Here is a 24466-nt window from a genome sequence, read left to right on the forward strand (position 1 = left end):
AATCCTGTTGAGAGGAAACATAAGTTCTTGTGACATAAAATACATGTTCTCGGTTGAGACCCTGTATCAGCGAAAAAAAGTTGGATTAAAGCTATATGTATTTTACCTGCGTTAATTTTAGCCATCAGTACCAACGCTCTGATGGCCATATCGCTGGAGGTTTATTTGGATAACCTCAATCATGGTCATCCATTAAACTGTCTTCCATCGAGTTGGTTTTCACCTCCTCGCTCTTTGAACTTGACTCCTCCGAGTAGACAGAAGTGGCTATTGATGCAGTGGGTATTATTGATGGCACTGCGGTGTACTTATCTGGCATTGGAATATGAGACTTTTTAATCGACACCTTCCCAATTTCCTCGATTTTAGGAATTGGCACGGGAAGTTCACTCTTCTTTGCCAATATCAGCTTAGCGGCGTCCCAAGGAGGAGGGATACTTTCCACCAAGTTCTTTAGGGTGTTAACACATAGGTGAAATGCCAACAACATCACGCCCATGCTGAACTCGCAGCTCACGCTCTCTATTGGTTGTTAGCCCTTTGAAACGATTGCGTGGTCCACTATCTTATTGTTCACCAGATCTTCTACCTTACTTTGATGTTTGTAAAGCTTAATATACCCACATATTCATAAAATACCTATTCCCTAAAATACCCATCGGCTTAGAGTCATTTTCTAAGTCGATTTAGCTATGTCCGTCCATCCGTCTGACCGACCGATTTGTTATCAAACTACGGGACGTAATTTCGAAGAGTTGAAATATATTTGGTACATCTTTTTCTAAACTAAACACACATACATACATATGTAATATAAAAATAAGCTTTCATATACCGCGTTCCTTTAAATAAATAATTTAAATCCATTTTATTATTTTCCAAATACTTCAGTTCTTTATTTATTTCTTAAATACAAAAACATAACCTTAATCTATAACTTTATAAGGATTCAATATACAATTTGGATCTAAAACTTGTTTCATTTTTCTCATCATATCTATAGCATCAGGATTTTTAGAAAATTTCAAATAGTTTTTCTTGAGGAAACCAATACCATGTTCAGCACTTATACTGCCCTTCAGCTGGGATGTGTATTCGTAGACAAATGGTTCAATCATTTTATATAGTTCAGTTGAATATTCCTCACAGGAAACATTAAGATGAAGATTTGAATCTCCCAAGTGACCAAAGCCGCAAACACGTTTTGACATATGGCCGACACGTTTGTCAAGAACATTGACAATTTCATAGAAGGAACGTAAGGGCAGAGATATGTCGTACTTAAAGCAATATCCATCTTTATCTAAAGCCGGTGCAATTAATTCGCGAATTTTCCATAATTCTAGCATTTTACTTGGTTCGCTAGTGCAGGTGCCATCGATTACATCACCTTTTTCCATACAGTGTTGCAGGAAATTATTAAGTTTTTCCATATCATGATCAGCATTACTGCCAGATGTTTCGATGATCATATAGAAGGGAAAGCCTTCAATGGGGGACCTTAATGCGAAAGAGTAAATAATTAACTCATTTTCATATGTAATTTTATTAATACGATTACATACTTGAAATTAAAATTTTCACAGCTAGCTGCTAAAGACTTCTCGTCAATCATTTCACAAGAGGATAATATTTCACCCAAATGACGTTTAGCATTTTTAAATGTCTCCAAAACACTTTCGAAAGAATTAAGAGCTAAACATTAAAGTTATTATATATTTTGTTAGACAGTGCTACTTATTATTAATTACCCAAGAAAGACAAGTTAACAGATTCAGGAACTGGTGGACATAAAATGGCCAATTTGGTTACCACACCTAAAGTACCCTCTGATCCTATAAACAAATGCTTTAGATGATAACCAGTATTGTCTTTTTTGAAATCTGACATAAGATCCAATACTTTTCCATCAGCCAATACCTTTAAGAAGATAAAACTTATAATTTCAAAATACTAAACAATATATAGTTCACTTACAGCCTCCAGTCCCAACACTGAACCATGCAAATTACCATAACGAACAACACGCAAACCACCAGCATTTGTAGATACATTTCCACCGATATGGCAACTTGATTTAGCTCCCAAATCAAGTGGCACTATTAGGCCCGATTCTCTAGTTTTAGCATCCAAATTTTCCAATATACAACCAGATTCACAGGCTGTGATGCCCGTTATATCATCGATACTAATGATTTTATTTAGACGAGCTAAAGAAAGAATAATTTCATCAAATACTGGCACAGATCCACCCGCTACACCGGTATTTCCACCCTGGGGGCAAACAGCTAAACGTCTGTTATTGCAGTATTTTAAAATTTCGGAAATTTCCTGAGTTGAGCCGGGTTTAAGGACCAATTTACTGTTACCACGCACACTACGCCAAAAGTCCGTATTGTAACCTTGTAAGTCATCTTCACCGTCCTTTAAAACGTTTGTGGTGCCAATTAACGACTCAAAAAAGGACACATCTTTGCCATTTAATTCGGCATAATTGCCACGCTTGACATTAAATTGTACCTGAAAATGAATTAGTCAATCAGTAACTTTAAATGTTTGTATTGTTAATCTCCTCTCTATCTTAATCTCTTTTCAGCTAGAGGATTAAATATGAATGTTTTTCTGTAAACTATAATATATCCCTTTTGAAGATATATGTAGTCGTAGTGTTAAACATATAAAGGAGAAAACTGTTTTCCCAAGTCATTGTACCATGTTAAAGTAAATAAATCCTCTTGTCTGCTTTATGTTCATAATATTGCGAACATAAAATATTTCAATGGCAAACGACCGATTATTATAGATTTTTTATTTAAAGAAAACCTCAAATATAGTTTAAATTGATTTATCTTTTAAATTACCTGCGTTAATTCCGGTAATGTCGATGATACACTGTATGTTCGAAATGCGGGTGATAGCAAAGTATTTTTCAGTTGCGTCAGAGTTCTAAGGCGCTGCATCTGTAATTAAAAATTTTATGGAGTTAACGGGCTTAAAAGTTACTATAGAAAAGTGCATCTCTCTTTAATATTAAAATGTCTGATATTTGTATATTTGTGTATAGCTAAAATATACCCCGAAAATAAAAGTTGAATTTTCTTAAAAACTTTTATAATCTCATTATTTTTTGATATAAAATATTTAATTGTTTATATAAAAAATAAAATGTTTTATTTTATTATATGAAGTAATTTGTTTTGATATATTTATATTGTTTAATTGTCTTTAGATAAGATTAAAAATTATCTCTAATAAAACATCAAGCACTACTCTAGTACATACAGATAAATATGCATTGATGTCTGGCAAATAATAAACTTGGAATAAAATTGAATTGTGAAGAACTGCTAGTTGTTGTGTTTTCCTTACTTTATCGATAAATGAATAAATGTCCATAAAAAGTGACACTAGCAAATATTCATAAACTATAATAACATTTTGTGTCAGTGTATTCATACATCAAAAAAAAATTACAATTTTTAAAGCAAATTAGAGCGATCTGAATATATGTTCTGTGATTATTCTAGACAATCCTTATTGGAGTGCAGGTAAAATTATATTTTTGCATGTAAAAATTTAAATTTACATGGGTCTTGCAAAATCTTTATCAGCTGAAGAATGTGGAAAAATGTCATCTTATAAAGATCAAAACCTTTCAAATCACCAAATTGCAAAAACGATTGGAAGATCTGTTAATGTTGCAAACAACTTTTTGAAACTAAAAGAAAATTATGGTAGAAAAGTCCGGACCAAAATCAAAGCTGACTCAACATCAAAAATCGATTATAATGCGAATGGTATCAAGGAAAAACTTATTTGCTCCAGAAATAAAAGCTTTCATCTCAAAGAGCACCAGAAGAGTTCAGTAAGAGTTGCGTAACTCAAAACGCTTTCAATATACAAAAAGTATGGCGCGCCCCGCACCTTTCAAAAAACATAAAGAAAATCGATTTTGGCGATAATTGGGAAAGAGATTTATTTAGCGATGAGAAGAATTTTCGTTGAATGATCACGGGGAAGATTTAATGGGTAATGACTTAATTTTCCAACAATATAATGTAGCATTCACACATCCCGTTCTACTAAAGAGTTGTTCAAATAATTAATTACAATTTAGGGGAATTCTAAAGTTGGCATATAACTTCATAAAGCAATGTAACTCATTAAAGTTTATTGCCAATGCTACAAAACCGACTATGAGGAAACGTTCTATTTGATATATGTACACTTTGGCCGTGCAATATGATTTGAATATAGACCAGATATTGCTTAAAGAGAGGAGAGTTCACTCTCGTTCCTGTTGGTTGGTTGAAATCGAAACCACGACTTACAGATTATAAAACTATAAACGTCTTATCAAAATATTAACTTTAAAGACATAATTATTTTCAAATTTAATTCATAATTATAAAATTATGGATAAACAGACATTGCACTATAGGCCATGGACAGATTCTGAGATAAAATGTAGCGACATATGTATGTACATACAAATGAGCGACATATGTATGTACAGTAATGTTCGAAACATTCAATGGTGTTTTACTCAAAACGAAGTTTTTTGATTTATGTCGGTATTGTAGTAAATGAGCGACATATGTATGTACAGTATTGTTCGAAACCTAAGCAACTTTTTTAGCATTGCATACAATGTGCTATATTTTCTATTTTAATTGATTTATTCAAAATTATATAATTGATTTGTATAATATAATATAATATATTTGTAATAAGTTACAAGAAAATAATAACTGAATTAACTCCATAAATAGATGTTCGTAACTTAAGCAACTGTTTGATCTTCTTATGAAAATCTTTGGTCCTTTTGAGTTCCAAGTACCTTTATGGAATAGATTAGTTACTAGTGTAGTTCGCAATGAATTCCAATCGGATTTTAAGCCATTCGCCAGCGCTTCAAAACGCCAAACAGCATCTCTAAGGGATTTGAGTCAGGAGATCTTGATGGTTTATTATTATGCTTAAAATCGCAATAAAGTAAGTTGTTCTGTTCAATGTACTTAATCATATGATTCATTTTGTTGGTCAAAAATGTCCCAGAAAGTAAAACAGTCAAATTTTATTTGTATTTCAACATCAGGACTTACTCTACTCACCAAAGATCTTCACCGCAACCTTAATTGTTTGACCTCTATGCTTTTTTAAGTCTTTAATGTACGATGATGCAACCGCATATGAATGCCGCAGTGGCATGGGACGGAGTTAAGTAAATTCTATTTTTATACAAATTTTGTACAATTTTAGGTAGAATATTGAAATAGATTTGCAAGACTAATAAAAAACAGTTTTAATTACAAACGGGACCACATTTTCCTTCTTAAATTCAGACAGATTATACGAGGCTCAAAGGCTAAAGAAAATATTATAACATACCCTTTTAGTAAGGTCCAATAAAGAATGGAGAGCAATAATTTAAGGTTGTGGCCATGTTTTTTGAAGAGAACAGTTAGTCCTGATGTTGAAACACAAACAAAGTTGGATTGTTTTTCTCGCTGGGACGTTTTTGGCCAACAAAATTAATCATATGATTGAGTACACCGAACAATTTACTTTATTGCGATTTTCAGCATGATAATGAACCAAAATGTTTGGCAAAGTTGATCTAAGAGTAATTATCGGGTAATAGGAGCCAAATTCTTTGATTGCCCATCAAAATCTCCTGACTTAAATCCCTTAGAGATACTATTCGGCGTTCTGAAGTGCTGGGTATGAACTCGCAGTTTTAGAAAACATTCCAACTGGCGAATGGCTACAAATCCGATTGGGATTCATTGCGAACTACACTAGTAACTAATCTATTCCATAAAGGTGCTTGGAACTCAAAAGAAACAAAGATTTTCATAAAAAGATCAAAAAGTTGCTTAAGTTTCGAACATCTATTTATGAAGTTAATTCGGTTATTATTTTCTTGTAACTCACAGCGAAATGGAATTAAACTTTAATTGTTGTTATTATAATGTAGACCCATAATATTATACAAATCAATTATATAATTTTGAATTAATCAATTAAAATGGAAAATATAGCACTTTGTATACAATGCCAAAAAAAAGTTGCTTAGGTTTCGAACAATACGGTATATGCAACGATGTTGTTTAAATGAATAAATGATTATGTTAAGTTATCAATATCATTTTCAATAATCTATTCTATGATAAAAATAATTGACGTAAATGTTAAAAGTTTTTCTATTTGAAAAGCACTTACACAAATATATGAAATAAACGAAATATTTTAAATTAATTTTGTTTGAACTTTTAAAATTGAAAAACTTATAACATATAAACTTTTTTGGTGTTTTCTATTATATTTAACAGTTTTTGGATTGCAAAAAATTGTACAAAATGTTATTGAATTAGGTCCAATATTGCAGGGATTGGAGAATTATTTTACTTTGGAATTGGAGTATTCTTAAATAACACACTCTCGATTAATATTTTGTTACATTTTTCAAATCCCATACCTGTTACTACAGAATTTGATAATGAAATTTTGTTAGTTTTTTATGGGAGAGTGTATTCTCTTTATCTCTCATTTTGATTGATTAATATTAATTTACTATTTGTTATTGTTTTTTATTCACATTTGTTTATTTGTCAAATAGACACTTGATAAAAATAACATATTCACAATTTTTTATTTTATATGCTTCAAAAATATATTAATTAACAATAATATTATTGTAATATTGTTAATACACCACGAATATTTTTACAACACTTGTGTCTTAATTTTATTCTCATATTAAGTCATAATAAAACTTATACACAAACCCTTTTATTATTATCAATTTGAATTGTTAAAAATTATTTATTTAAAATTAATTTAAAAGAAAAAAAATAATTATACCTTTCTTTTTGACTATTTGTTAATAACTAAAAACATTCCACTCAAAGATCGTCTACAGTAACGTTCAAAAAAATAACACAACAACAAACTAAATTTATTTTTGTACAATTAAATAAAACAACAAACAAATGATAATCATCAACCAAAAAAACTGCTAGTCATTAAAAATGCTCTTTTATCTATTTGAAGACTAAATATTCTCTTTATATATAAAATTTATTCCATATGTACATACATATACGTATGTATGTATGTACATATAGACATTAGTAAATTCTCAATTATTGTTTTATTATTTATTTAAGAAGAGCCAACTTATTTAAATAATAAATATTTCTTATTTTACTTATTACGTTTTGTGCGAATTTTGAGTGAATTTCTTATGATAACAAAAATGGAATCGCAAAGAAGAATAACGAAAACGTTTGTTTGTATTCCTAATCTATAATTTAATTCATTTTCTAACAATTTTGCTCTGTGTTTTATTTTCTAAACAAATGTAACAGCTGATTTTTTGCTTTCTTTAAAAAACAGTATTGCAAGAAGTAAATGCGAAACCAGTGTTAATAAAAACAAGTAAGAAAGTATAGTCGGGCGTGACCGACCATATGATACCCTACACCAGTTATGAATATTAAATGTGATTTATTTTTCATAATAAAGCATTTATCTTCTATTACCTTGTTCCGATACATTTAAGCAATTTATGGATGAAAAACTAATTTTCTGAAAGAGGCTTTATATGGGGGCTAGGGGCAAATATGGACCAAGCCTGATAAAATTTTGTGAATATATTTATATTTACATAATATTTTATTGTGCTTAATTTCATCGCTATATTTGTGTTTATAAGTTAATTTTGGACATTCAAGTAATTCTCTGAAGGGGACTTTGTATGGGAACTGGGGTCAAATGAGGCCCGATCTCTATGAAATTTGGCAAGGTCATCAAGGCTTGTATAAAACTTAGTTGTGCCGCTTTTTATCAATATACAGGTATATTTAACATAATTATGAGCTCAGAAGCCCTTTTCGGGCGGTTCTGTTGTATGGGGGCTAGGTGAAATAAAGGACCGATTTTAACCATTTTCAATAGGCTTCGTCCTTGGGCCGAAAAAGGAGTGTGCCAAATTTCATCCAATTATCTTGAAAATTGCGACCTGTACCTTGCGCACAAGGTTTACATGGACAGCCAGCCAGACGGACGGACGGAAAAAGCTTAATCGACTCAGAAAACGATTCTAAGCCGATTGGTATACTTTAAGGTGGGTATAGGACGAATATTTTTGTATGTTACAAACATCAGCTCAAACCGAATATATGTACCCTCCCCACTAAAGTGGTGTAGGGTATAATGAAGTTCGACTTGTTTCTTCATACATTTTACATGTTTAAAAGTATTTCATTTTGACGAGTTAAATTATAAAACACATTAAAAGCATAATAACAATAGTGTTAAGGGTGATATTTATGCCCTTTACCTTGGTGAGAAGGGTATATGTATATAAGTTTGTCATTCCGTTTGTAATTTCCACAATATAATTTTCCGACCCTAAAAAGAATATATATACTGAATCCTTATTTTCCGACCCTATAAAGTATATATATTCTGAATCCTTATAGATAGCGGAGTCGATTAAGCCATGTGCGACTATCTGTCCGTCTGTCTGTGTGTTTGTTGAAATCTGAAGGCCCCAGATATCTTCAGGATCCAAATCTTCAATAATTCTGTTAGGCATGCTTTCAGCAAAATCCGTCCATAAATAACGGAGATATAAGCAAAAATCCGAGACAACCTCTGAAAATTTCATCAATGCTTTGAAAAATAAGCAACAACAACACTGCTTATTGTTTTGTTTCCTGTGTTTGGATGTATGTTGGCTTCATTGCGTTGTGTATTTTGCTTTTGTTTTATTGTGTATTTTGTTTCGTATGTTTGGACGTCTGTTGGTTTATTTTTTTGTGTGTTTTATTTCGTTTAGCGTTGCACAGTGGGGCAGAATTGAAATTTTTTGGAAATAAATCTGGCATTTCTAAACGGTCCGATCGGGATAAAATTTGGCGTAAGCGTAGCCAAGGAGTATTCGAGTTTAAGTTTTGAAGATGAACCCTGCAGATGCCCCAGGGACGGCGCTGTGGCGGCTCAAAGTAGGGTACCTACGACATGTAAAATTTTTAAACTCGTGCCATTTTTTTTTGTTTTTCATTTACTCCAAAAGTATTTTCCCAGCCCTGAAAGAAATGTGGACCCTATGGGCAAAAAAGTAAAAAATCCCATTTTTGGGATTTTTATTCCTATTTTTGGGAATTGCGGGATGCCCTTTGACCTTTTCAATTTTTTTTTTTGCATTTTCTTATTTGAAATAACAAATTTAACAAGCGTTGAAAATTTCATTGAGTTTTGTTCATTTTATTATTTGTTTAATTTCTAAAACTATGATTTATATCAAAATTTTAATAGGGTCGTAGATAGCTACAACAATTTAGTCCATATTTATCCCTTAATATCATTTTTTAGTTAGATATGGAAATTCTCGACCCTTTACAAAAAATTTCAAGCCAATATCTCAATTACATTCAAAAATATGTTCATTTAAACCTGTGTCCTTTAATTTCATCTTTTTCATATTTTAGTATTAAGTATGACAGAACATACATTTGGTGTTGAATAAAATATTTGGACAATTTTTAAAAATTATTTAGTTAATTATTTTATTAAAGACTATAACATTGTATATACAATAAAAAAATTATAATTTTATTATGAGCCACGCACAACAACACCTAAATCACCCCACACAAACCACAGAGTTTCATAACAAATCCATCTTTTTCGCATAGTTGAAAGAACAGGATCAGAAGATAGAAGTAAACTATTAAAAATATCTTCATTCTGTGATTGCCTGGAGCATTTTCTTGAGCTGAATAGTTGAACATGCTTAAAATCTCGATTCCTCGCTTCCTGGGCTTCTTCTGTTAACTCTCCAAGTGGAAGAATATTCGATTCAATTATTATTTGACCATGACACAATACTTTGTGTACTGTTGGTGTTAGTTCCCTCCATGGATACAGAGATACAAGTAATTTAGAAATTTCAGATGTATATTCCCCAAATCGATTTCCATTAATTTTATGTTTACTATTCAGTGCCATTAAAATAGTGTTAACTCTTCGAAGCAACTCCTTGTCGATTCCAGTTATTTTTGAAGTAATTTCAAAATCACGAAAAAACCTTCTAGCCGTACTACCGCAACTTGGAAGTGGTTTGTCGATGTTTAATCCCATCTGAACTTTAAATTCTTCTTGGATTCTGCTTTTTTCCGCAGCTCTCAGTTCTTGCAATTCTTCATTATTTTTTGTTGATTTAGTAAGATTCTCTGGCACACTTCTATATTTGAGGTCGTATGCTATGTGTAAAAAGTAATCCAAAAATCGTATTCTGGCATGAAGTGGTGAAATTCCGAAAGACAGGACTTCTTCATTAATACTTCTGCTTTTGTTTATATTTGAGAATTGCGACTTTTTCTCATTACATATTGAGCATCTCCAGAAGGAAGAAGTTTCTGTTATGGCATTGCTGACCTTTCCATCAATCATTGTTAAGCTTAGCTGATATGATACGTTAATAGAGAATTCCTTTATTTTTATGCAAATGGGCTCCAGTGCATTTATTTCATCTTTTAAATATTCCACTAAATCTTTTGTTGTTTTCTTTGACTCCTTTATATGTTCAAATCCAATGGGTCTACAAAAATTTTTTGAACCCGGAGTTGTATTGATATATATATATATCTTCAAATGAATTTCCGATGCTTGACGATGATGGATTAAGGGAATATGAACGAATTCGTAATGGCACTAATGATGACATAAATACACTTTTGTAGTCTGCTAATGTCCGACTTCCACAAGCTTGTTTGTATTCTGGAAGTGTTGATAAACCGTCACATCCCCACTTACATATTAAGACAACATCACAGTTATGAATTTTCCTTAGTTGGCCTTCTGAAAAGTCTGACACAATTCTTGATCCTGTGTTTTCGAGCAAAGATGATATATCAATACAAGCTTCCACATCATTAACAGCAATAGGTGATGGTAGGATAGTTTGTTTTTTTCCTAGATCGCCTTCTATGATGGTAATATATTGTGTCCTTTTTCATGCAGAGCTTTCCTTAATATTTGGTACTTATTTCGACTGAGACCCAGTTCCAACATAAGCGCTATTGCTTCCTCTTCAGTAAAATTTGATTGTGATGTTGGAGTTGGTATACTTTCCACAATTCGCTTAAGTCGTTTTGGTGATGCATTAGGAAGAATAATTGCAATATGTACGGCATCCATAGGTTGGTTTTCCTTTTTCAGCATTTCGTTAAATGTATCAGCAATTTCCTCATTTGAGATTGAAAAAAGTTTTTGTGTGACCCTCTTTTTTTTGACCTTGAACATAAGTCTTAGTATGACTTGCAAGGCGCTCCTGTTGATGTGTTGTAAGTTGAGATTTCCGTAGTAGTTTCCATCCAACTACAAAATTTTAATAGAAATTTCTTTTGATTTCCATCCACAGACTTACTTTTTACATCAAAAAGTTTTCAATTTTTGATATGCCTGTTTTGTCTACTTTTCTACTATATGTAGTTTTTATATAATTTGAAATGTCTTTAATTCTTTCTGGCCCTTTTGAAGATACACTCCATAAAACGGAACACAACTCTTCGTACTTTAATGTAATCTTCATTGTAGATTTATTAAATATGGTACTTAAAATCTAAGAAGTTTACTTATATACCAATTCTTGTCATTACCGATACAGGTATTCTAAAGTAAAAAATTACGAATTGTCTACCTATTAACATTTAGGACTATATTACTATAACCTGTAATTCAGTCATTGATATTTCTTATTAGTGAATGAATCGAAATTATCATTACCTGTATATTTTTACCTACATGATCATAAACGAAACAGAACGAAATGATCTGTCGAAAAAATTTAGGTAAAAAATAGTTATACATTTTTTAAAATTTAAGCATAATAGGACCTTTCAATTATAAGGATAAGCAAACAAATAGAAAATAGGTAAATATAATATTTAAATATGTTCTGTCATACTTAATACTAAAATATGTAAAAGATGAAATTAAAGGACACAGGTTCAAATGAACATATTTTTAAATGTAATTGAGATATTGGCTTGACATTTTTTGTAAAGGGTCGAGAATTTCCATATCTAACTAAAAATGATATTAAGTGATAATTATGGACTAAATTGTTGTAGCTATCTGCGACCCTATTAAAATTTTGATATAAATCATAGTTTTAGAAATTAAACAAATATGTAATATATGACAAAATCTTTATTTATGAACAAAACTCAATGAAATTTTCAACGCTTGTTAAATTTTTCATTTCAAATAAGAAAATTCAAAAAAAATTTAAAAGGTCAAAGGGCATCCCGCAATTCCCCATAGGGTCCACATTTCTTTCAGGGCTGGGAAAATACTTTTGGAGTAAATAGAAAACATATTGAGGTTTCCAAAACTGCTTTCAGTTTGCTGATCCCAGCTTTGGGATTTTAGAACATGTTGCCCAAAATTGAAGTTTTGATAAAAAATAGGTCATATTCGGAAGGACGCAGTGGCAACATTTAAAAAAAATAGGACAAGTTTTTACGTCAAAGCGTTCTGCGTAAAGATACCTTTTAGAAAACTATAAAATTGTTATATGTTCTTAAAGAAAATTTTATTTTATTAATAAAAGAGTTAAGACACGCCAAATTTTATCCCGATCGGATCAGCCGTTTAGAAATGCCAGATTTATTTCCAAAAAATTTCCTTTCTGCCCCACTGTGCGTTGTTGTTGTTCCTTTTGTTTTGCTGTTGCTAAAGTAATGATATAGTCGGAAAAATGAAATAAATTGAAATTTGTATACCTACCATCAAAAAAGATGGGGGTATATTGTTTTTGTCATTCCGTTTGTAACACATCGAAATATTCGTCTAAGACCCATTAAGTATATATAGCTGTGGTCAGCTAATTGGAAACACTCTCTTTAAATTACAGCTTGACGTGATTTGTATAATATTATGAAAATATTACGTTAGATTTTCAGTTCCAAACACGTGTATTTTATAAATTGATGTTGTTATAATAAAATGTAATGAATTTTGTTGTGGAACATTTCTTATTTCTTTTTCAATTTTGAATTTTGTGAAAATCACCCAAAGATAAATTGTTGTTGATCATTTCTTATTTCCTTTTCCATTTTGAATTTTGTGAAAATCGCCCAAAGATAAATCAAAGAAATTGCGACAACCAATTGGAATTTTAATTTAATTTAATATCGATGGATTACCCATACCAAAAAGTTCTAACAAACTAATTTTGCGTATTATTATTCAGCGTAGTACCCAAAGAAGATATTAGTTAGAGTTTATGAGGGATACACTAAGCCAAAATATGTTAATGAATACTTGTCACCATTAATCTTAGAAATTAAAAACTTAATTAGCAATGGACTAACATTTAATTTTCGCAATTATAATATAAATATAATATAATAAAGTGTACGCTGCTTCATAATGGACGCGCCAGCAAGATCATTTGTTCTAAGTTGTAAGGGGCACACGGGTTATTACTCTTGTATAAGATGTACGCAAAAGGGCGAATACTTTACATTCATTGATTTTGCTGTCATTTTTTTCCATCATCAGAAAATTTTCATATCGTGATTGAAATTAAAAAACATATGTATGTAATTAAAAAACGTAAGAAATTTATTTAAAAATATGGTTTTGAAAAATACTGTTTTTCTTAGAAACTAGGATTGTTGAAGAAATTTCAAGCCTGAAGGCTTATGTTGAAAGAGAATGGCATGTCAAAGGAATGCCATCGCCCGATTAATGGAGAAAGTTTTAACTATTAAAAATGAACTTAGAAGATTGAACAAGGTGCAAGCAAGGGATTTCTTCACACTTAAAAGTATTCCCGTTACACAATGTAGAACAAATATGTAAATAATTTTGAGGAACAAAACATACCGTCGCCCGATTAATGGAGGAAGTTTTAACTATTAAAAATGAACTTAGAAGATTGAACAAGGAGCGAGCAAGGGATTTCTTCACACTTTAAAGTATTCCCGTTACACAATGTAGAACAAATAAATAATTTTGAGGAACAAAACAGTTGTTAAAATATATAATCATAACAGAACCCTTTTGTAATTTACAGAAAACATTTCCAAAACGAATAGGCGGAGAGAATGTCGGATATTTTACCAGATACTCATTAAAACAAATTATAACAGACGAATGTGTTACATATTTTACGTGGTCTGGAAGTAAAGAGAAGACTGCAATTCAGAACTATACTTTTATACGCATAATTAAAGGTATGAGAAACTCCATAACTTAACTACAAAATATAGAAAAATACATTTAAAAATGTCTGAAAAAAATTGGATTTGATCTCAAGAAAATAGTCGTCTTTTTAGTCATAATTATATAGCATCTCTTTCTGTTCTTTTTTAGAAAAGATAAACTTTATATAATAAACAACATGGTCATTTTATGCCCAAATCGATAACATTCTAGGAAACTTTAAATTTCACAATGTAAAATCTTGAAGACATGTTATTTTTTAATTAATTTAAATATGTATTCCTGTTTTATTTGTATTCTATTTTTAGATACTGAATTAAACACGTATAGAAATTCTTAATGACGACCAGATACTTCACCAATGGGATCGTCTTCTTGTGCTTAATTTAATCCCCGTCAAAAAATCTAAAAAAGTAATTTTAAAAGTGAGCTTTTAAAAAAGATTTGACAAAATGGAAACAATAATTAAAGAACAGAACAAAGAACTAAAAGAAATGGATAACAAAATGTACGAATTGTAATTGAAAAAGTCGGAACTAATGAAACGATTTCTTAACTGCACAGAAGAGTGCAAAAGTTCTTAAAAAAAAGGTTTTTCTATAATTATTGTCAATACTGATAACTTATTTATATTAGTTTATCGTTAATAACTCCCTCAAATATATTGATATCAACACAAAATTTTGTTTATGCAAATATAATATGAACAGAAATCACCAACGTAGATCCCAGTCGGTCCATAATTAGTCATAGCTCCTATATAAGGTCCACTTCTAAAAATCATCTAAACGCAAATATTTCATTGATAAATAAAGCTATTCTAATAAAATTAGAGTTGACCTGTCCACTACTGTATTTCCACACTCAAAAAAAAAAAAAAAATAAGCTGTATTACCAACATATTACTGCTTTATCTCGTTGTTGTTGTTTTCCATGCTTTTATTTATAATTTGTTGAGAAAATATTCAGAGGTAGTCTCAGATTGTGCAAGTTACAAAAAAGACCTCGTCTTTTTTTGAGAAGGAATCAACATTTGTTAATATTATCGAAATTGTTATGTCACAACTCAAATTCAATTGATCTAGAAACGATATTAGCTAATACTTAAACACAGTAAAATGTTGATGGACCACTACAATACACATAACTTTTTTAAAGAACAACAACGAAATCAGTTAATAAATATATTGTTCATTTAGTTACTTATATCTTATATATCCCATGTCCTTATATGGGAGTTGTGACCAATTATAGACCGATCAGGAAAAAGTTTCGTATAATAATTTACATATGTGCCAAATAAAAAAATTCAAGCCGAACTTTATTCCAATAGATTTATAAATTAATGTAATATGTGCGTTTAAGTGATTTTTGGAAGTCTATGACCAATTACGGGTCTATCCGGAAAAATTTCGTAGAGTGATTCATATGTACACAAAACATATTTGTGTCGAATTTTATCAAGATAGCTTTATTTGATAATGAAATATTTGCGTTCAAGTGATTTTCAGAAGTAGACCTTATATGGGAGCTATGATCAATTACGGGCCTATACGGAAAAAATTTCGTAGAGTGATTCGAATTTTATCGAGATACATATCTTTACTTGACAATGAAATATGTGCGTTTAAGTGATTTTCGAAAGTGGGCCTCATATGGGAGCTATGACCAATAATGGACCGATCCAGGAAACAATTGGTAGAATGACTTATAAAGCAGTAATATGTTGGTAATACAGCTTATATTTTTTTGAGAGTGGAAATACAGTAGTGGACAGGTACAACAGTTAATACTTATTCCTTTCTGCTCTAATCCAGCTTACATTGGTTTGTGAGTTGTTATGTGTGACATCCCTGTAGGAAATAAAATAGTCGGTAATTTATAAATTAACTATTTCGCAAATGACTACAAATTGATTTAAATCTCATGCAGATATCTTAGATTGTTTAGAATCAAACGTAAGAAAGAAATAAAAGCAATAGAAGAACTTTTTTTAATATGAAAACAAAAGAAGCATGCCATGAAATCTAATGTCAATCAAAGCGAACAAAGTCTTTTAGGTGGTGCTCAGAGAACCTGACAATGGACCCAAAAAAGCAAGATTTTTGATAACTGGAATATCCTGATTTGTGTCACTAAATTTGTATTTTTAGCTACCAAAGTTTGACTAATGAAAGTGGACCAGGCAACGGGCGCAATATTCAACATTGTTGATATCTGAATTGGCCTGATTTGTGCCAACAAAGTTGTGCTGTGGCTACCAAAGTTTGGCTAACGACAACGGCCTTGGCAACGTTCGCAATACGGGGGATATTTGATATCTGAAATGACCTGATTTGTGTCATTTAAGTTCCGTTATAAACGGATAAAGTTTGGCTAAAGACAGCGAACCTAACAAAGGGCGCAATGCGGAAGATGGTTGAAATGTATTTTTTGTGCAAACAATATTATTTTCTTACAAACTGAACATTTTTAAATTTTTTATTATTCAAATTTTATTTTGGTACAATTATTTCAGATAAACAAAACAAATTTTGACAGAAAAAGTATATATATAAGGAAACAAAAAAATTATCACCTCGTTCGATACCATATACCTCTTTAGTGTACACTGGTGCTGGTCAATTGGAATATTTTGAAATATTCATGATTTGAGTTTTTTCCCAAAATATAATCGTTTAAAATTTTTCTGGGATTTTATTTACAAATTTGTAAACGTTAAAATTATAATTTTTTGATTTTATTTTAAAAGAAACCATAATTAGTTTTCGCTATCAACCTAAAATTAATGAAAAAAGCTTAGTCTGAGAAACATTTTGTTAAAAATTAGCTTATTGTTGGCTTAAAGAAGGGTCGATCCTACAATAAAATTATTCTATTTGTCAATGGTTTAAGGTGTTTTAAGCTATTTGACGTTTAGGAATACGATCTTCCTGAATTTTGCCTAAAATTGTTTAATAAATCTAAAATAAGTTTTTATAAATACAGTCGTAAGGCTGAACAAATACCGGCACCAGATCATGCGCGGATATACATGTATGCGTTAAATGTTTGCATATTTTTAGGCGTAACATAATATACTGTTATTTTAGCTGACAATATCCAAATATTTTAAACTTTATTATACAAGCCAGGGATGGCAAAATTGGTACGATCGTACTTTTTTTGATACTATTTGATGTTCAAAAATACCGTGATACTCCCGAGTCTTATTTGATACTCTCAAAGTATCTTTGAAACAATGTATCATATTTTTCAAATTTAAAATTACAAGAATGCTTTGGCACATATTTACATATAATTCTCAAAAATGCATCAACTAAAAGTTTTAGAAAAAACGGCTAATAAAATTATAGAGTAATGGAATTCTCTTCAATATTACCAGAATTTAAAAGATCTACTTTTAAAACGACTTTTTTAGAAGTATGTTTTGCAAATTATCAATGCAGCTCATTTCAAAATGGAATCGGAAATTGTATTTATTTTTATCTTGATTGACATTATATGAATATTAATCTAATTAAAATTCCGTTGTAAATATTATATGATAAAATTACCAGAAATTTAAATTTTGCAAAAATATTCCACTTTAAAACAAATGTTTTGAAATTAGGCATTTAACCAAAGATAATTAAGAAGTTTTTGGTCAAAAATATTTGAACTTTAAAGCAAATTATTGTTTCTTGTCATATTCAGAATCGGATGTAGGAGTAAATATCCTATATAAGGTCTCATGGTATGGAGCACAATGTATAGAATTTTATAGGACAATTGATTTTTTAACAAATGACACCTACGTCGGATTTTAATTTAATACATATTATGTACATATTAAAGCGATTTATTGACAATAAACAAACTTTTAATACATAATAATATTTGCAGCTCAATTATTAACGTTAAGTTGAATTTCTAAATTCATTCTCGTATAGGGCCTAGGGTCAAATGTGGCCTGAAATATTGAAATATAACAAATTGTATCATGACTGCTTTAAATTTAACATATTTACAAAGTACAATATCGGTGTAATATTTGTACTTATGGTACCTATAGGATATCATGTAACCATTTCCTTGGGCAAGAAATTATGTAGCAAATTTCATCAAATTATATCTAAAAGGTTAACATTGAGGGACGACAAAGATTCATCATATCAACACATAATGGCTTTTCTACTTCCGTATAAAAATTTCTAAATAAAAATGTACCTAAGGAATGACCAACATGATCCTCGAAGTGAAATGTTATCTTAATTGTTAGCCAAAAAATGATTTTAGTACTCTGAGGGCCAAAAAAGTACCCTCTGAAATATTTTTTGATACTGAAACAAAATCTCATTTTCCATCCCTGATACAAGCAATAATTTTTATTATACTTGAAATTCTTTATTAAAGACATTTTGTATGGAAAAAGTGAGTAATAAATAATTTATATGGCTCTGATAATTTTACAGACTTCTTAATTTAAGTGATTTCATACTATACTACTATCATATGCAACCATGTTATTATAACACACCACGTTTCTCATTTTTACTCGTTTTCCCCTCCCCATTTGTTCATTTGAATTTCACCATAGTCATACTTTTCCCCTTAATTCATATGTAAGTAGGTATGTTTGTATTTAATAAAGAGAACAATGGCTGCATTTAAGCAATTTTGAGCAAAAGAGACAACAACTACTAATGTAAAACAAACACACATGTTGTTGTATCTATTTCATTTCAACCCTTAGAATGTTGATACATTATTAATGTCTTTGGAAGACTAAATAAAAGGGCGTTTTTTACATTTACCTGTTGGCATTAAAAAAAAAATGGAGAATATTGTTTTAGCGACGGCATTTTAAATTTCCTTTTTCAAATGATTTCAAACAATATTTTGTTAAAATGGAAAATGGCGTTAAGCCTGTTAATCGTTTAGACTCAATTTTTTAGAAACTGAAATAGTAAAAAAAAACAAGTAAGTAAGAAAGTATAGTCTGGCCCGGCAGACCAGTTTTGTAGTATAACCTACAACATTTATGAATGTATTTAAATTATATACAGTGAATCAACTAAGTTTTTTGCCTACCTTTTTTTAAGAGAATTTTGTTTTTTGTTCATAAATAAAATCCAAAAAACAGGTAAAAAGTAAATTTATGTTTTCCAATTGAAAATAGAGATTGTGTAGAATGGGAAAACCAAGAAAAAAATATTAAAATAAAAATTTTTGTGCATTTGTTGTTGCATTTTATTATTTTTCATCAGAATTTGCACGTCAATAAAGTATTTTGCATATTGAAGTTTCCAGTTAATTTCGTTGGGTTTTTCAAATTATTTTTTAATTTATTTTTGGAATTTATTGTTTTATTGTTAAAAGGACACGTGTTAAGTATTTTTCAATTGTAATTTTCAAAAATCATATCGTTATTGTGTGAAACTGTGTAGTTATTTGCGTTAAAAATGTTTAAAGGGAAATAATGAGGCAATTCCAATATAAAAAATTAGTTTAGATTTTTAGAACAAGTATAAATCAATGAAATTCAATTATGAGATGTTTAATCAATCATTAAAAAATAAAAAATATAGTAATTGATGAAATAACACAAAGAATTATTAAAAAAACGCACTGAGTTGTCTTTAAAAATCTTTAACTGCCAAAGGAGAGCGACTTGTATCCAAGCTAAAACCATTGAAGTCCTCATTTATCTTCTCCAAAGTCCATATACGAACTTAAAAGAACACTATGTTTAAATTTAAACCCCTAAACAGACCTTAGGTTGCTTGGAAACATTATAAAGTGAACTATCGTGTGGTACGGGAAAAATACTTAATTTAGATATTTACAAATAGAGGCGGTTCTCGTCACCTAAGATCCACAAAAGCAATATTTTTCAGCTAATACATACACTTATATATAGTTAGAACCCAAATCAAGAATATCTATCCAAATCCAGCTACGCCTATTGTATTTTATTCATAAAATAATGCATTCAAAATATGAGGTAGAATATCAAAATTCTAGCATGTAATAGTTCTATAGTGGTATACGGTGATATCCCCATACTTAGAGTGGCTAGGATGGTACTTAGTGTTAGCTTTATTGAATAAGAATCAATATTATACAACTCTAAATAAAATTCACACAGTACTCCCCAAATGGATGGGGTTTCCGCAATGTAGTTTTTGTTTATCAATACAAAATGACCAAAATCCCAGATTATTTTTGTTATAATCTATAGATTTATACCCCACTAATATTTTTTTCTAGATCCAAATCCATTGATTTCCTAATATATCATGTATCCAATTCAAAATTACTTATTATTTTCGAAATTAAATCAAAGAAACGATAGATTTCATGTTAAGTCAAATATTGAAAAATTCTTATAGGTATATAGGATAATAAATCGGTTAAGAAATGTCCACTACTAAAATATCTAAAAAATGTTATTCTAATAGGAGTAATAAAAATATTAAATTTTATAAAATAATACAGCAATATTAAAAAAATGAACAAAAAACCTAAAAAAGCAAAATACTTTATTGACCTTAAAAATTAACAATACGTTCACCTTTTATCAAAAATCTCGTTAATTAATATCACGATTTTACTTTTTATGGTAGAAAATTAAAATATAAGATATTCTTTAAAAAATACAACAAGCAAATTGCTTTATTTTGCTAAAAATAATTGTTCAGATAAAGTTTTTTCTTAAAATTTATAAAATTTTACATGGGCAAATTACTTAATTGATTCACTGTATGTATATTTAGATATGATTTAATTTTTGTACAAAAAAATAGATTATTTATGATTAGTTACAAAACATATCCGTCATGAATTTTGCTGGTAAATAGGAAATTTCTCGAAAGCATGTCTGATAGACATATTCAACTACCATCTAGCAGATACATATCTACGGCTTTCAGAAAATTAATTTCACTTTAATCTAAAGAACATATTGGCAAATTAATTTCCATCTTGTCAAATATGTATAGACCAACAATTAACTTAACGACTGCCAGTATGGCTTCCATAGAGGTTGCTCTACGGGAGACCTCCTCTCGGAGAAATGGTGTTGCTGATGACATTTATATCTGCCTTTCTTATTCATCCAATTAAAGGCGAAGCGCTCTAGAGATTGGAGTAATGAGGAGCAATATGAGTGAATCGCTCAATCAAGACTTGATAAAAAACTCTGAGTGGGGTCGTGTTAGCAAAGTCAATTTTAACGCCCGCAAGACTCAATGTTGCTTTATTTTTAACACATAAACACGTTGTTATAAGCTACTACGCAGAAAAGGTCACCCTTTACCATCACCTGCAACATTCCGCAGATGAGTCTCTATGCTACATGTCGTACCTGGAATACAAAGTCAAATCATATGCCAAATGGGAGCTTTTGATATGACATTGGAAGAAAAATTGTGTGTCATATCATTCGATGAGATGAAATGCCGGGAAGAGTGGGCTTACCACCGGACAAATTATATTATATTAGAACCTCAACGAATGGTACAAGTTATCACGGTACGTGGCTTAAGAGGCAGCTGGAAGCAGCCAATTTTTTACAACTTCAACTTTAAAATGAAAAAGAGGTGTTATTATTAGTAATATCCGAACTTGTTAAAATTGGTTTCACGGTGGCTGGCAGTAAGTGACTTAGGGCCAGAAAATCAGCAAATGTGGAAGTCCATGGATATTTCGTCGTCTAAGCCCTACTTTACACATCCTTCCAAAGGTAATAAATTAGTATATGTGTTTGCTGATGTACCACATCGAATTAAATTGCTGCGGAATCATTTTGTCGACTTTATGTTTAAGGGTAAATTGTTAACAAAATATATGGTGGAAGAACTTTAATCTCTAAGCAATTCCAACCATAATATAACAAAGAATTTTTCTGTAGATATGTTGAACGTAAAAGGAACAGGTAGGTGGTTAAAGTTATATTTTGACCACATTTTTAGTTTTTTCAACAAAAAGGTCATAACTTTTAGGATTTTTATTGGAAGGTCATAACTTTTAGGATTTTTATTGGAAGATCTCAACAATTTCAATGACATTCAAATGGATGGGTTAGAAAATTTTGCGGGACATTTAATTCCAAAAATGGGTTTAAAAGAATTTGGTATCCAAACTTTCGAAAAATCTGATCATAATTATACGTATGTTAACATAAAATCTGAAGGTGGTCTTTATAAGCCAAATAACGAATTATTGTAAAAATTGAAAACTTAAATCAGATTTTTATTAGGTTAGGTTAGGTTAGGTTGATAGGAGGATGTATACTACATCAAATCCGAAGAAATACACCTAGGCCACTATCGGGCCTGTTGTGCGCTCCAATTCAAGAAAAAAAAAAAAAAAAAAAAAAAAAAAAAAAAAAAATTGTTTACTGAATGTTCAGAAACTCAGTTTCCTGGACGTAATTCCTAAGAATCTTCCAATCGGTGTTGGTTAAGAATGTTATTTCCGGAATAACATCACTTCCAAGATACTTGGATCTAACTTCGACGAATGCCTGACAATGGCAAAGAAAGTGCTCCAGAGTTTCACTGTCCTCTCCACATGCTCTACATTCGTCTGAATTCGCACGTCCAATTTTGTATAGATGTGCTCGTAATCCTGTGTGTCCACTGAGAATACGTACCATCATACTAACCTCAGACTTGCTCATTTTGAGAAGATTTCTCGTCTTGCTCTCATCAGGGTCACCCCATAGAATCTTTGTGGTTCTACCCACCGTTTCATTATTCCAAGAGGCCTTATGGGATTCTTTCATCCATATTTTTAATTCAGCTTTTGTTGCGTCGAATGGTTTTGCGTTTGTCAGGTTAACTACATCGAGCTCCCTTCCCTTTAAAGCTATTACATTCGCCCTTTCGTTGCCGATTACTCCCGAGTGGCCTGGTACCCATATGATGTGAACCTTACCTCTGGGAGAGTATTCAGTTAAAGCTTTCTTACAATCCAATACGGTCTTAGATTTAATTCTATCACCTGATATCGCACAAATTGCCTTCTGGCTGTCGGTAAATATATTAAGCCCTGTGGGCGCCATATTTATTCTAATCCAATTTACACATTCCGTTATTGCTCGTACTTCTGCCTGGAAGCTTGTGTTATGATTAGGTAAACGGTGGTATATTTCTGTTTCTGGGTCTTCAACCCCAGACCCACTTTGTCCCCTAATTTAGAGCCATCCGTGTAGCAACGGATTCCTACTGGTATTTGCTCTAATGTTCCGCTTGACCAAGACATTCTATCTGGGATTAGCGTTTCAAAGTTTCCGACATATTCAGTGTCTGGTATGCGATCAGGCACGTCCGATGAATGTGTATAACCTTCCAATGTGTCCAGTATACATTGATGACGTGTCCTATAACCGTTTTTGGCCAGTTCGCCTAAAGTAAAGAGCCGTTCGGCTGTAAGCGCCGCCTCATATCTTATATATGTTTCAATGGGTGGAATATCTAGCAACGTTTCCAGAGCCTTGGTTGAAGTAGTACACATGGCACCACTTATACCCAAGCAGCATGTACGCTGAACTCCCTGTAGTAGTTTGATATTACACTTTTTGTCCAAAGCAGTCCACCAGATTATTGAAGCATAAGCTAGAATTGGTCTAATTACACTTTTATAAAGCCAATTTGTCATAGTAGGACTAAGACCCCATTTCATGCCTATGGTTCTCCTACATATCGCCCAGCACCGATGTGCCTTGTTGATCCTATCCTCTATGTGGTGTCTCCATTTTAATTTCCGGTCAAGTATTACACCTAAGTACTTAACTTTGTCTGTCACCGGTATCTTCTTGCCCAAGAAGCAAGGTTCAGTATATGTAGAAATTTTTGTCTTTCTTGTGAAAAGACAGATTTCCGTCTTCGCCGGGTTAACATTGAGGCCTCTCGGTTGAGCCCAGCTCAAGGCCGTATTCAGAGCCTCCTCAGCTCTTCTACACAAGTAATTTGGATCCTTTCCCTTTAAAAGTATTACGACATCGTCTGCATAGCAGACAGGTCTAAGTCCTTTCTCGGTTAGGGTCCTTAGGAGGCTATTAATCGTGGTAACCCAGAGTAAAGGTGACAAAATGCCACCCTGTGGTATACCGCGAAATACCTTTTTCCTGATAGTTATATCGTACATCTCGCAGCTTATCCATCTGTTCCTTAGCATGTAGTTGATCCAGTTACGGAGCACCCGGTCAACATAAAACTGGTCTAGGGATTGG

At 31.2% G+C, this 24466-nt stretch overlaps 1 protein-coding gene and 1 long non-coding RNA gene across 3 annotated transcripts; one reads left to right on the forward strand and one right to left on the reverse strand.

Annotated features, from left to right (window-relative positions):
• Positions 1-866: 866 nt before the first annotated feature.
• On the reverse strand, positions 867-6979 carry LOC119599689 (D-2-hydroxyglutarate dehydrogenase, mitochondrial-like). Of its 2 annotated transcripts, none has more exons than XM_037949586.1 (6): positions 6868-6979; positions 2862-2960; positions 1978-2520; positions 1752-1920; positions 1566-1695; positions 867-1500 (listed from the first exon to the last, which is right to left on the reverse strand). In XM_037949586.1, exons 2-6 carry the CDS (start codon positions 2958-2960, stop codon positions 927-929), a joined length of 1515 nt encoding a protein of 504 aa, XP_037805514.1. In that variant the 5' UTR covers positions 6868-6979; the 3' UTR covers positions 867-926. The 2 variants fall into 2 exon arrangements, with proteins under 2 accessions (XP_037805514.1, XP_037805505.1); XM_037949577.1 differs by lacking the exon at positions 6868-6979 and adding an exon at positions 3283-3473.
• On the forward strand, positions 3436-14881 carry LOC119599701. The gene is made up of 3 exons (XR_005231092.1): positions 3436-3548; positions 14099-14258; positions 14556-14881. It is a non-coding gene; the product is annotated as an uncharacterized LOC119599701 (long non-coding RNA).
• Positions 14882-24466: the final 9585 nt, after the last annotated feature.

Source organism: Lucilia sericata, unplaced genomic scaffold, assembly GCF_015586225.1.
Source record: "Lucilia sericata isolate MDLA Ls3-8-SP2 unplaced genomic scaffold, ASM1558622v1 Contig000003F_arrow, whole genome shotgun sequence".
Lineage (NCBI taxonomy): Eukaryota > Metazoa > Arthropoda > Insecta > Diptera > Calliphoridae > Lucilia > Lucilia sericata.

Bases quoted from the DNA above. Each gene is read 5' to 3' on its own strand.
- LOC119599689 (XM_037949577.1), bottom strand. From the start codon at position 3,456: ATGAATACACTGACACAAAATGTTATTATAGTTTATGAATATTTGCTA. The intron at 1,696-1,751 runs GTAATTAATAAT...TTTAATGTTTAG, and splicing joins TGTTAACTTGTCTTTCTTGG to CTCTTAATTCTTTCGAAAGT. The intron at 1,501-1,565 runs GTATGTAATCGT...TTTCGCATTAAG, and splicing joins TGTGAAAATTTTAATTTCAA to GTCCCCCATTGAAGGCTTTC.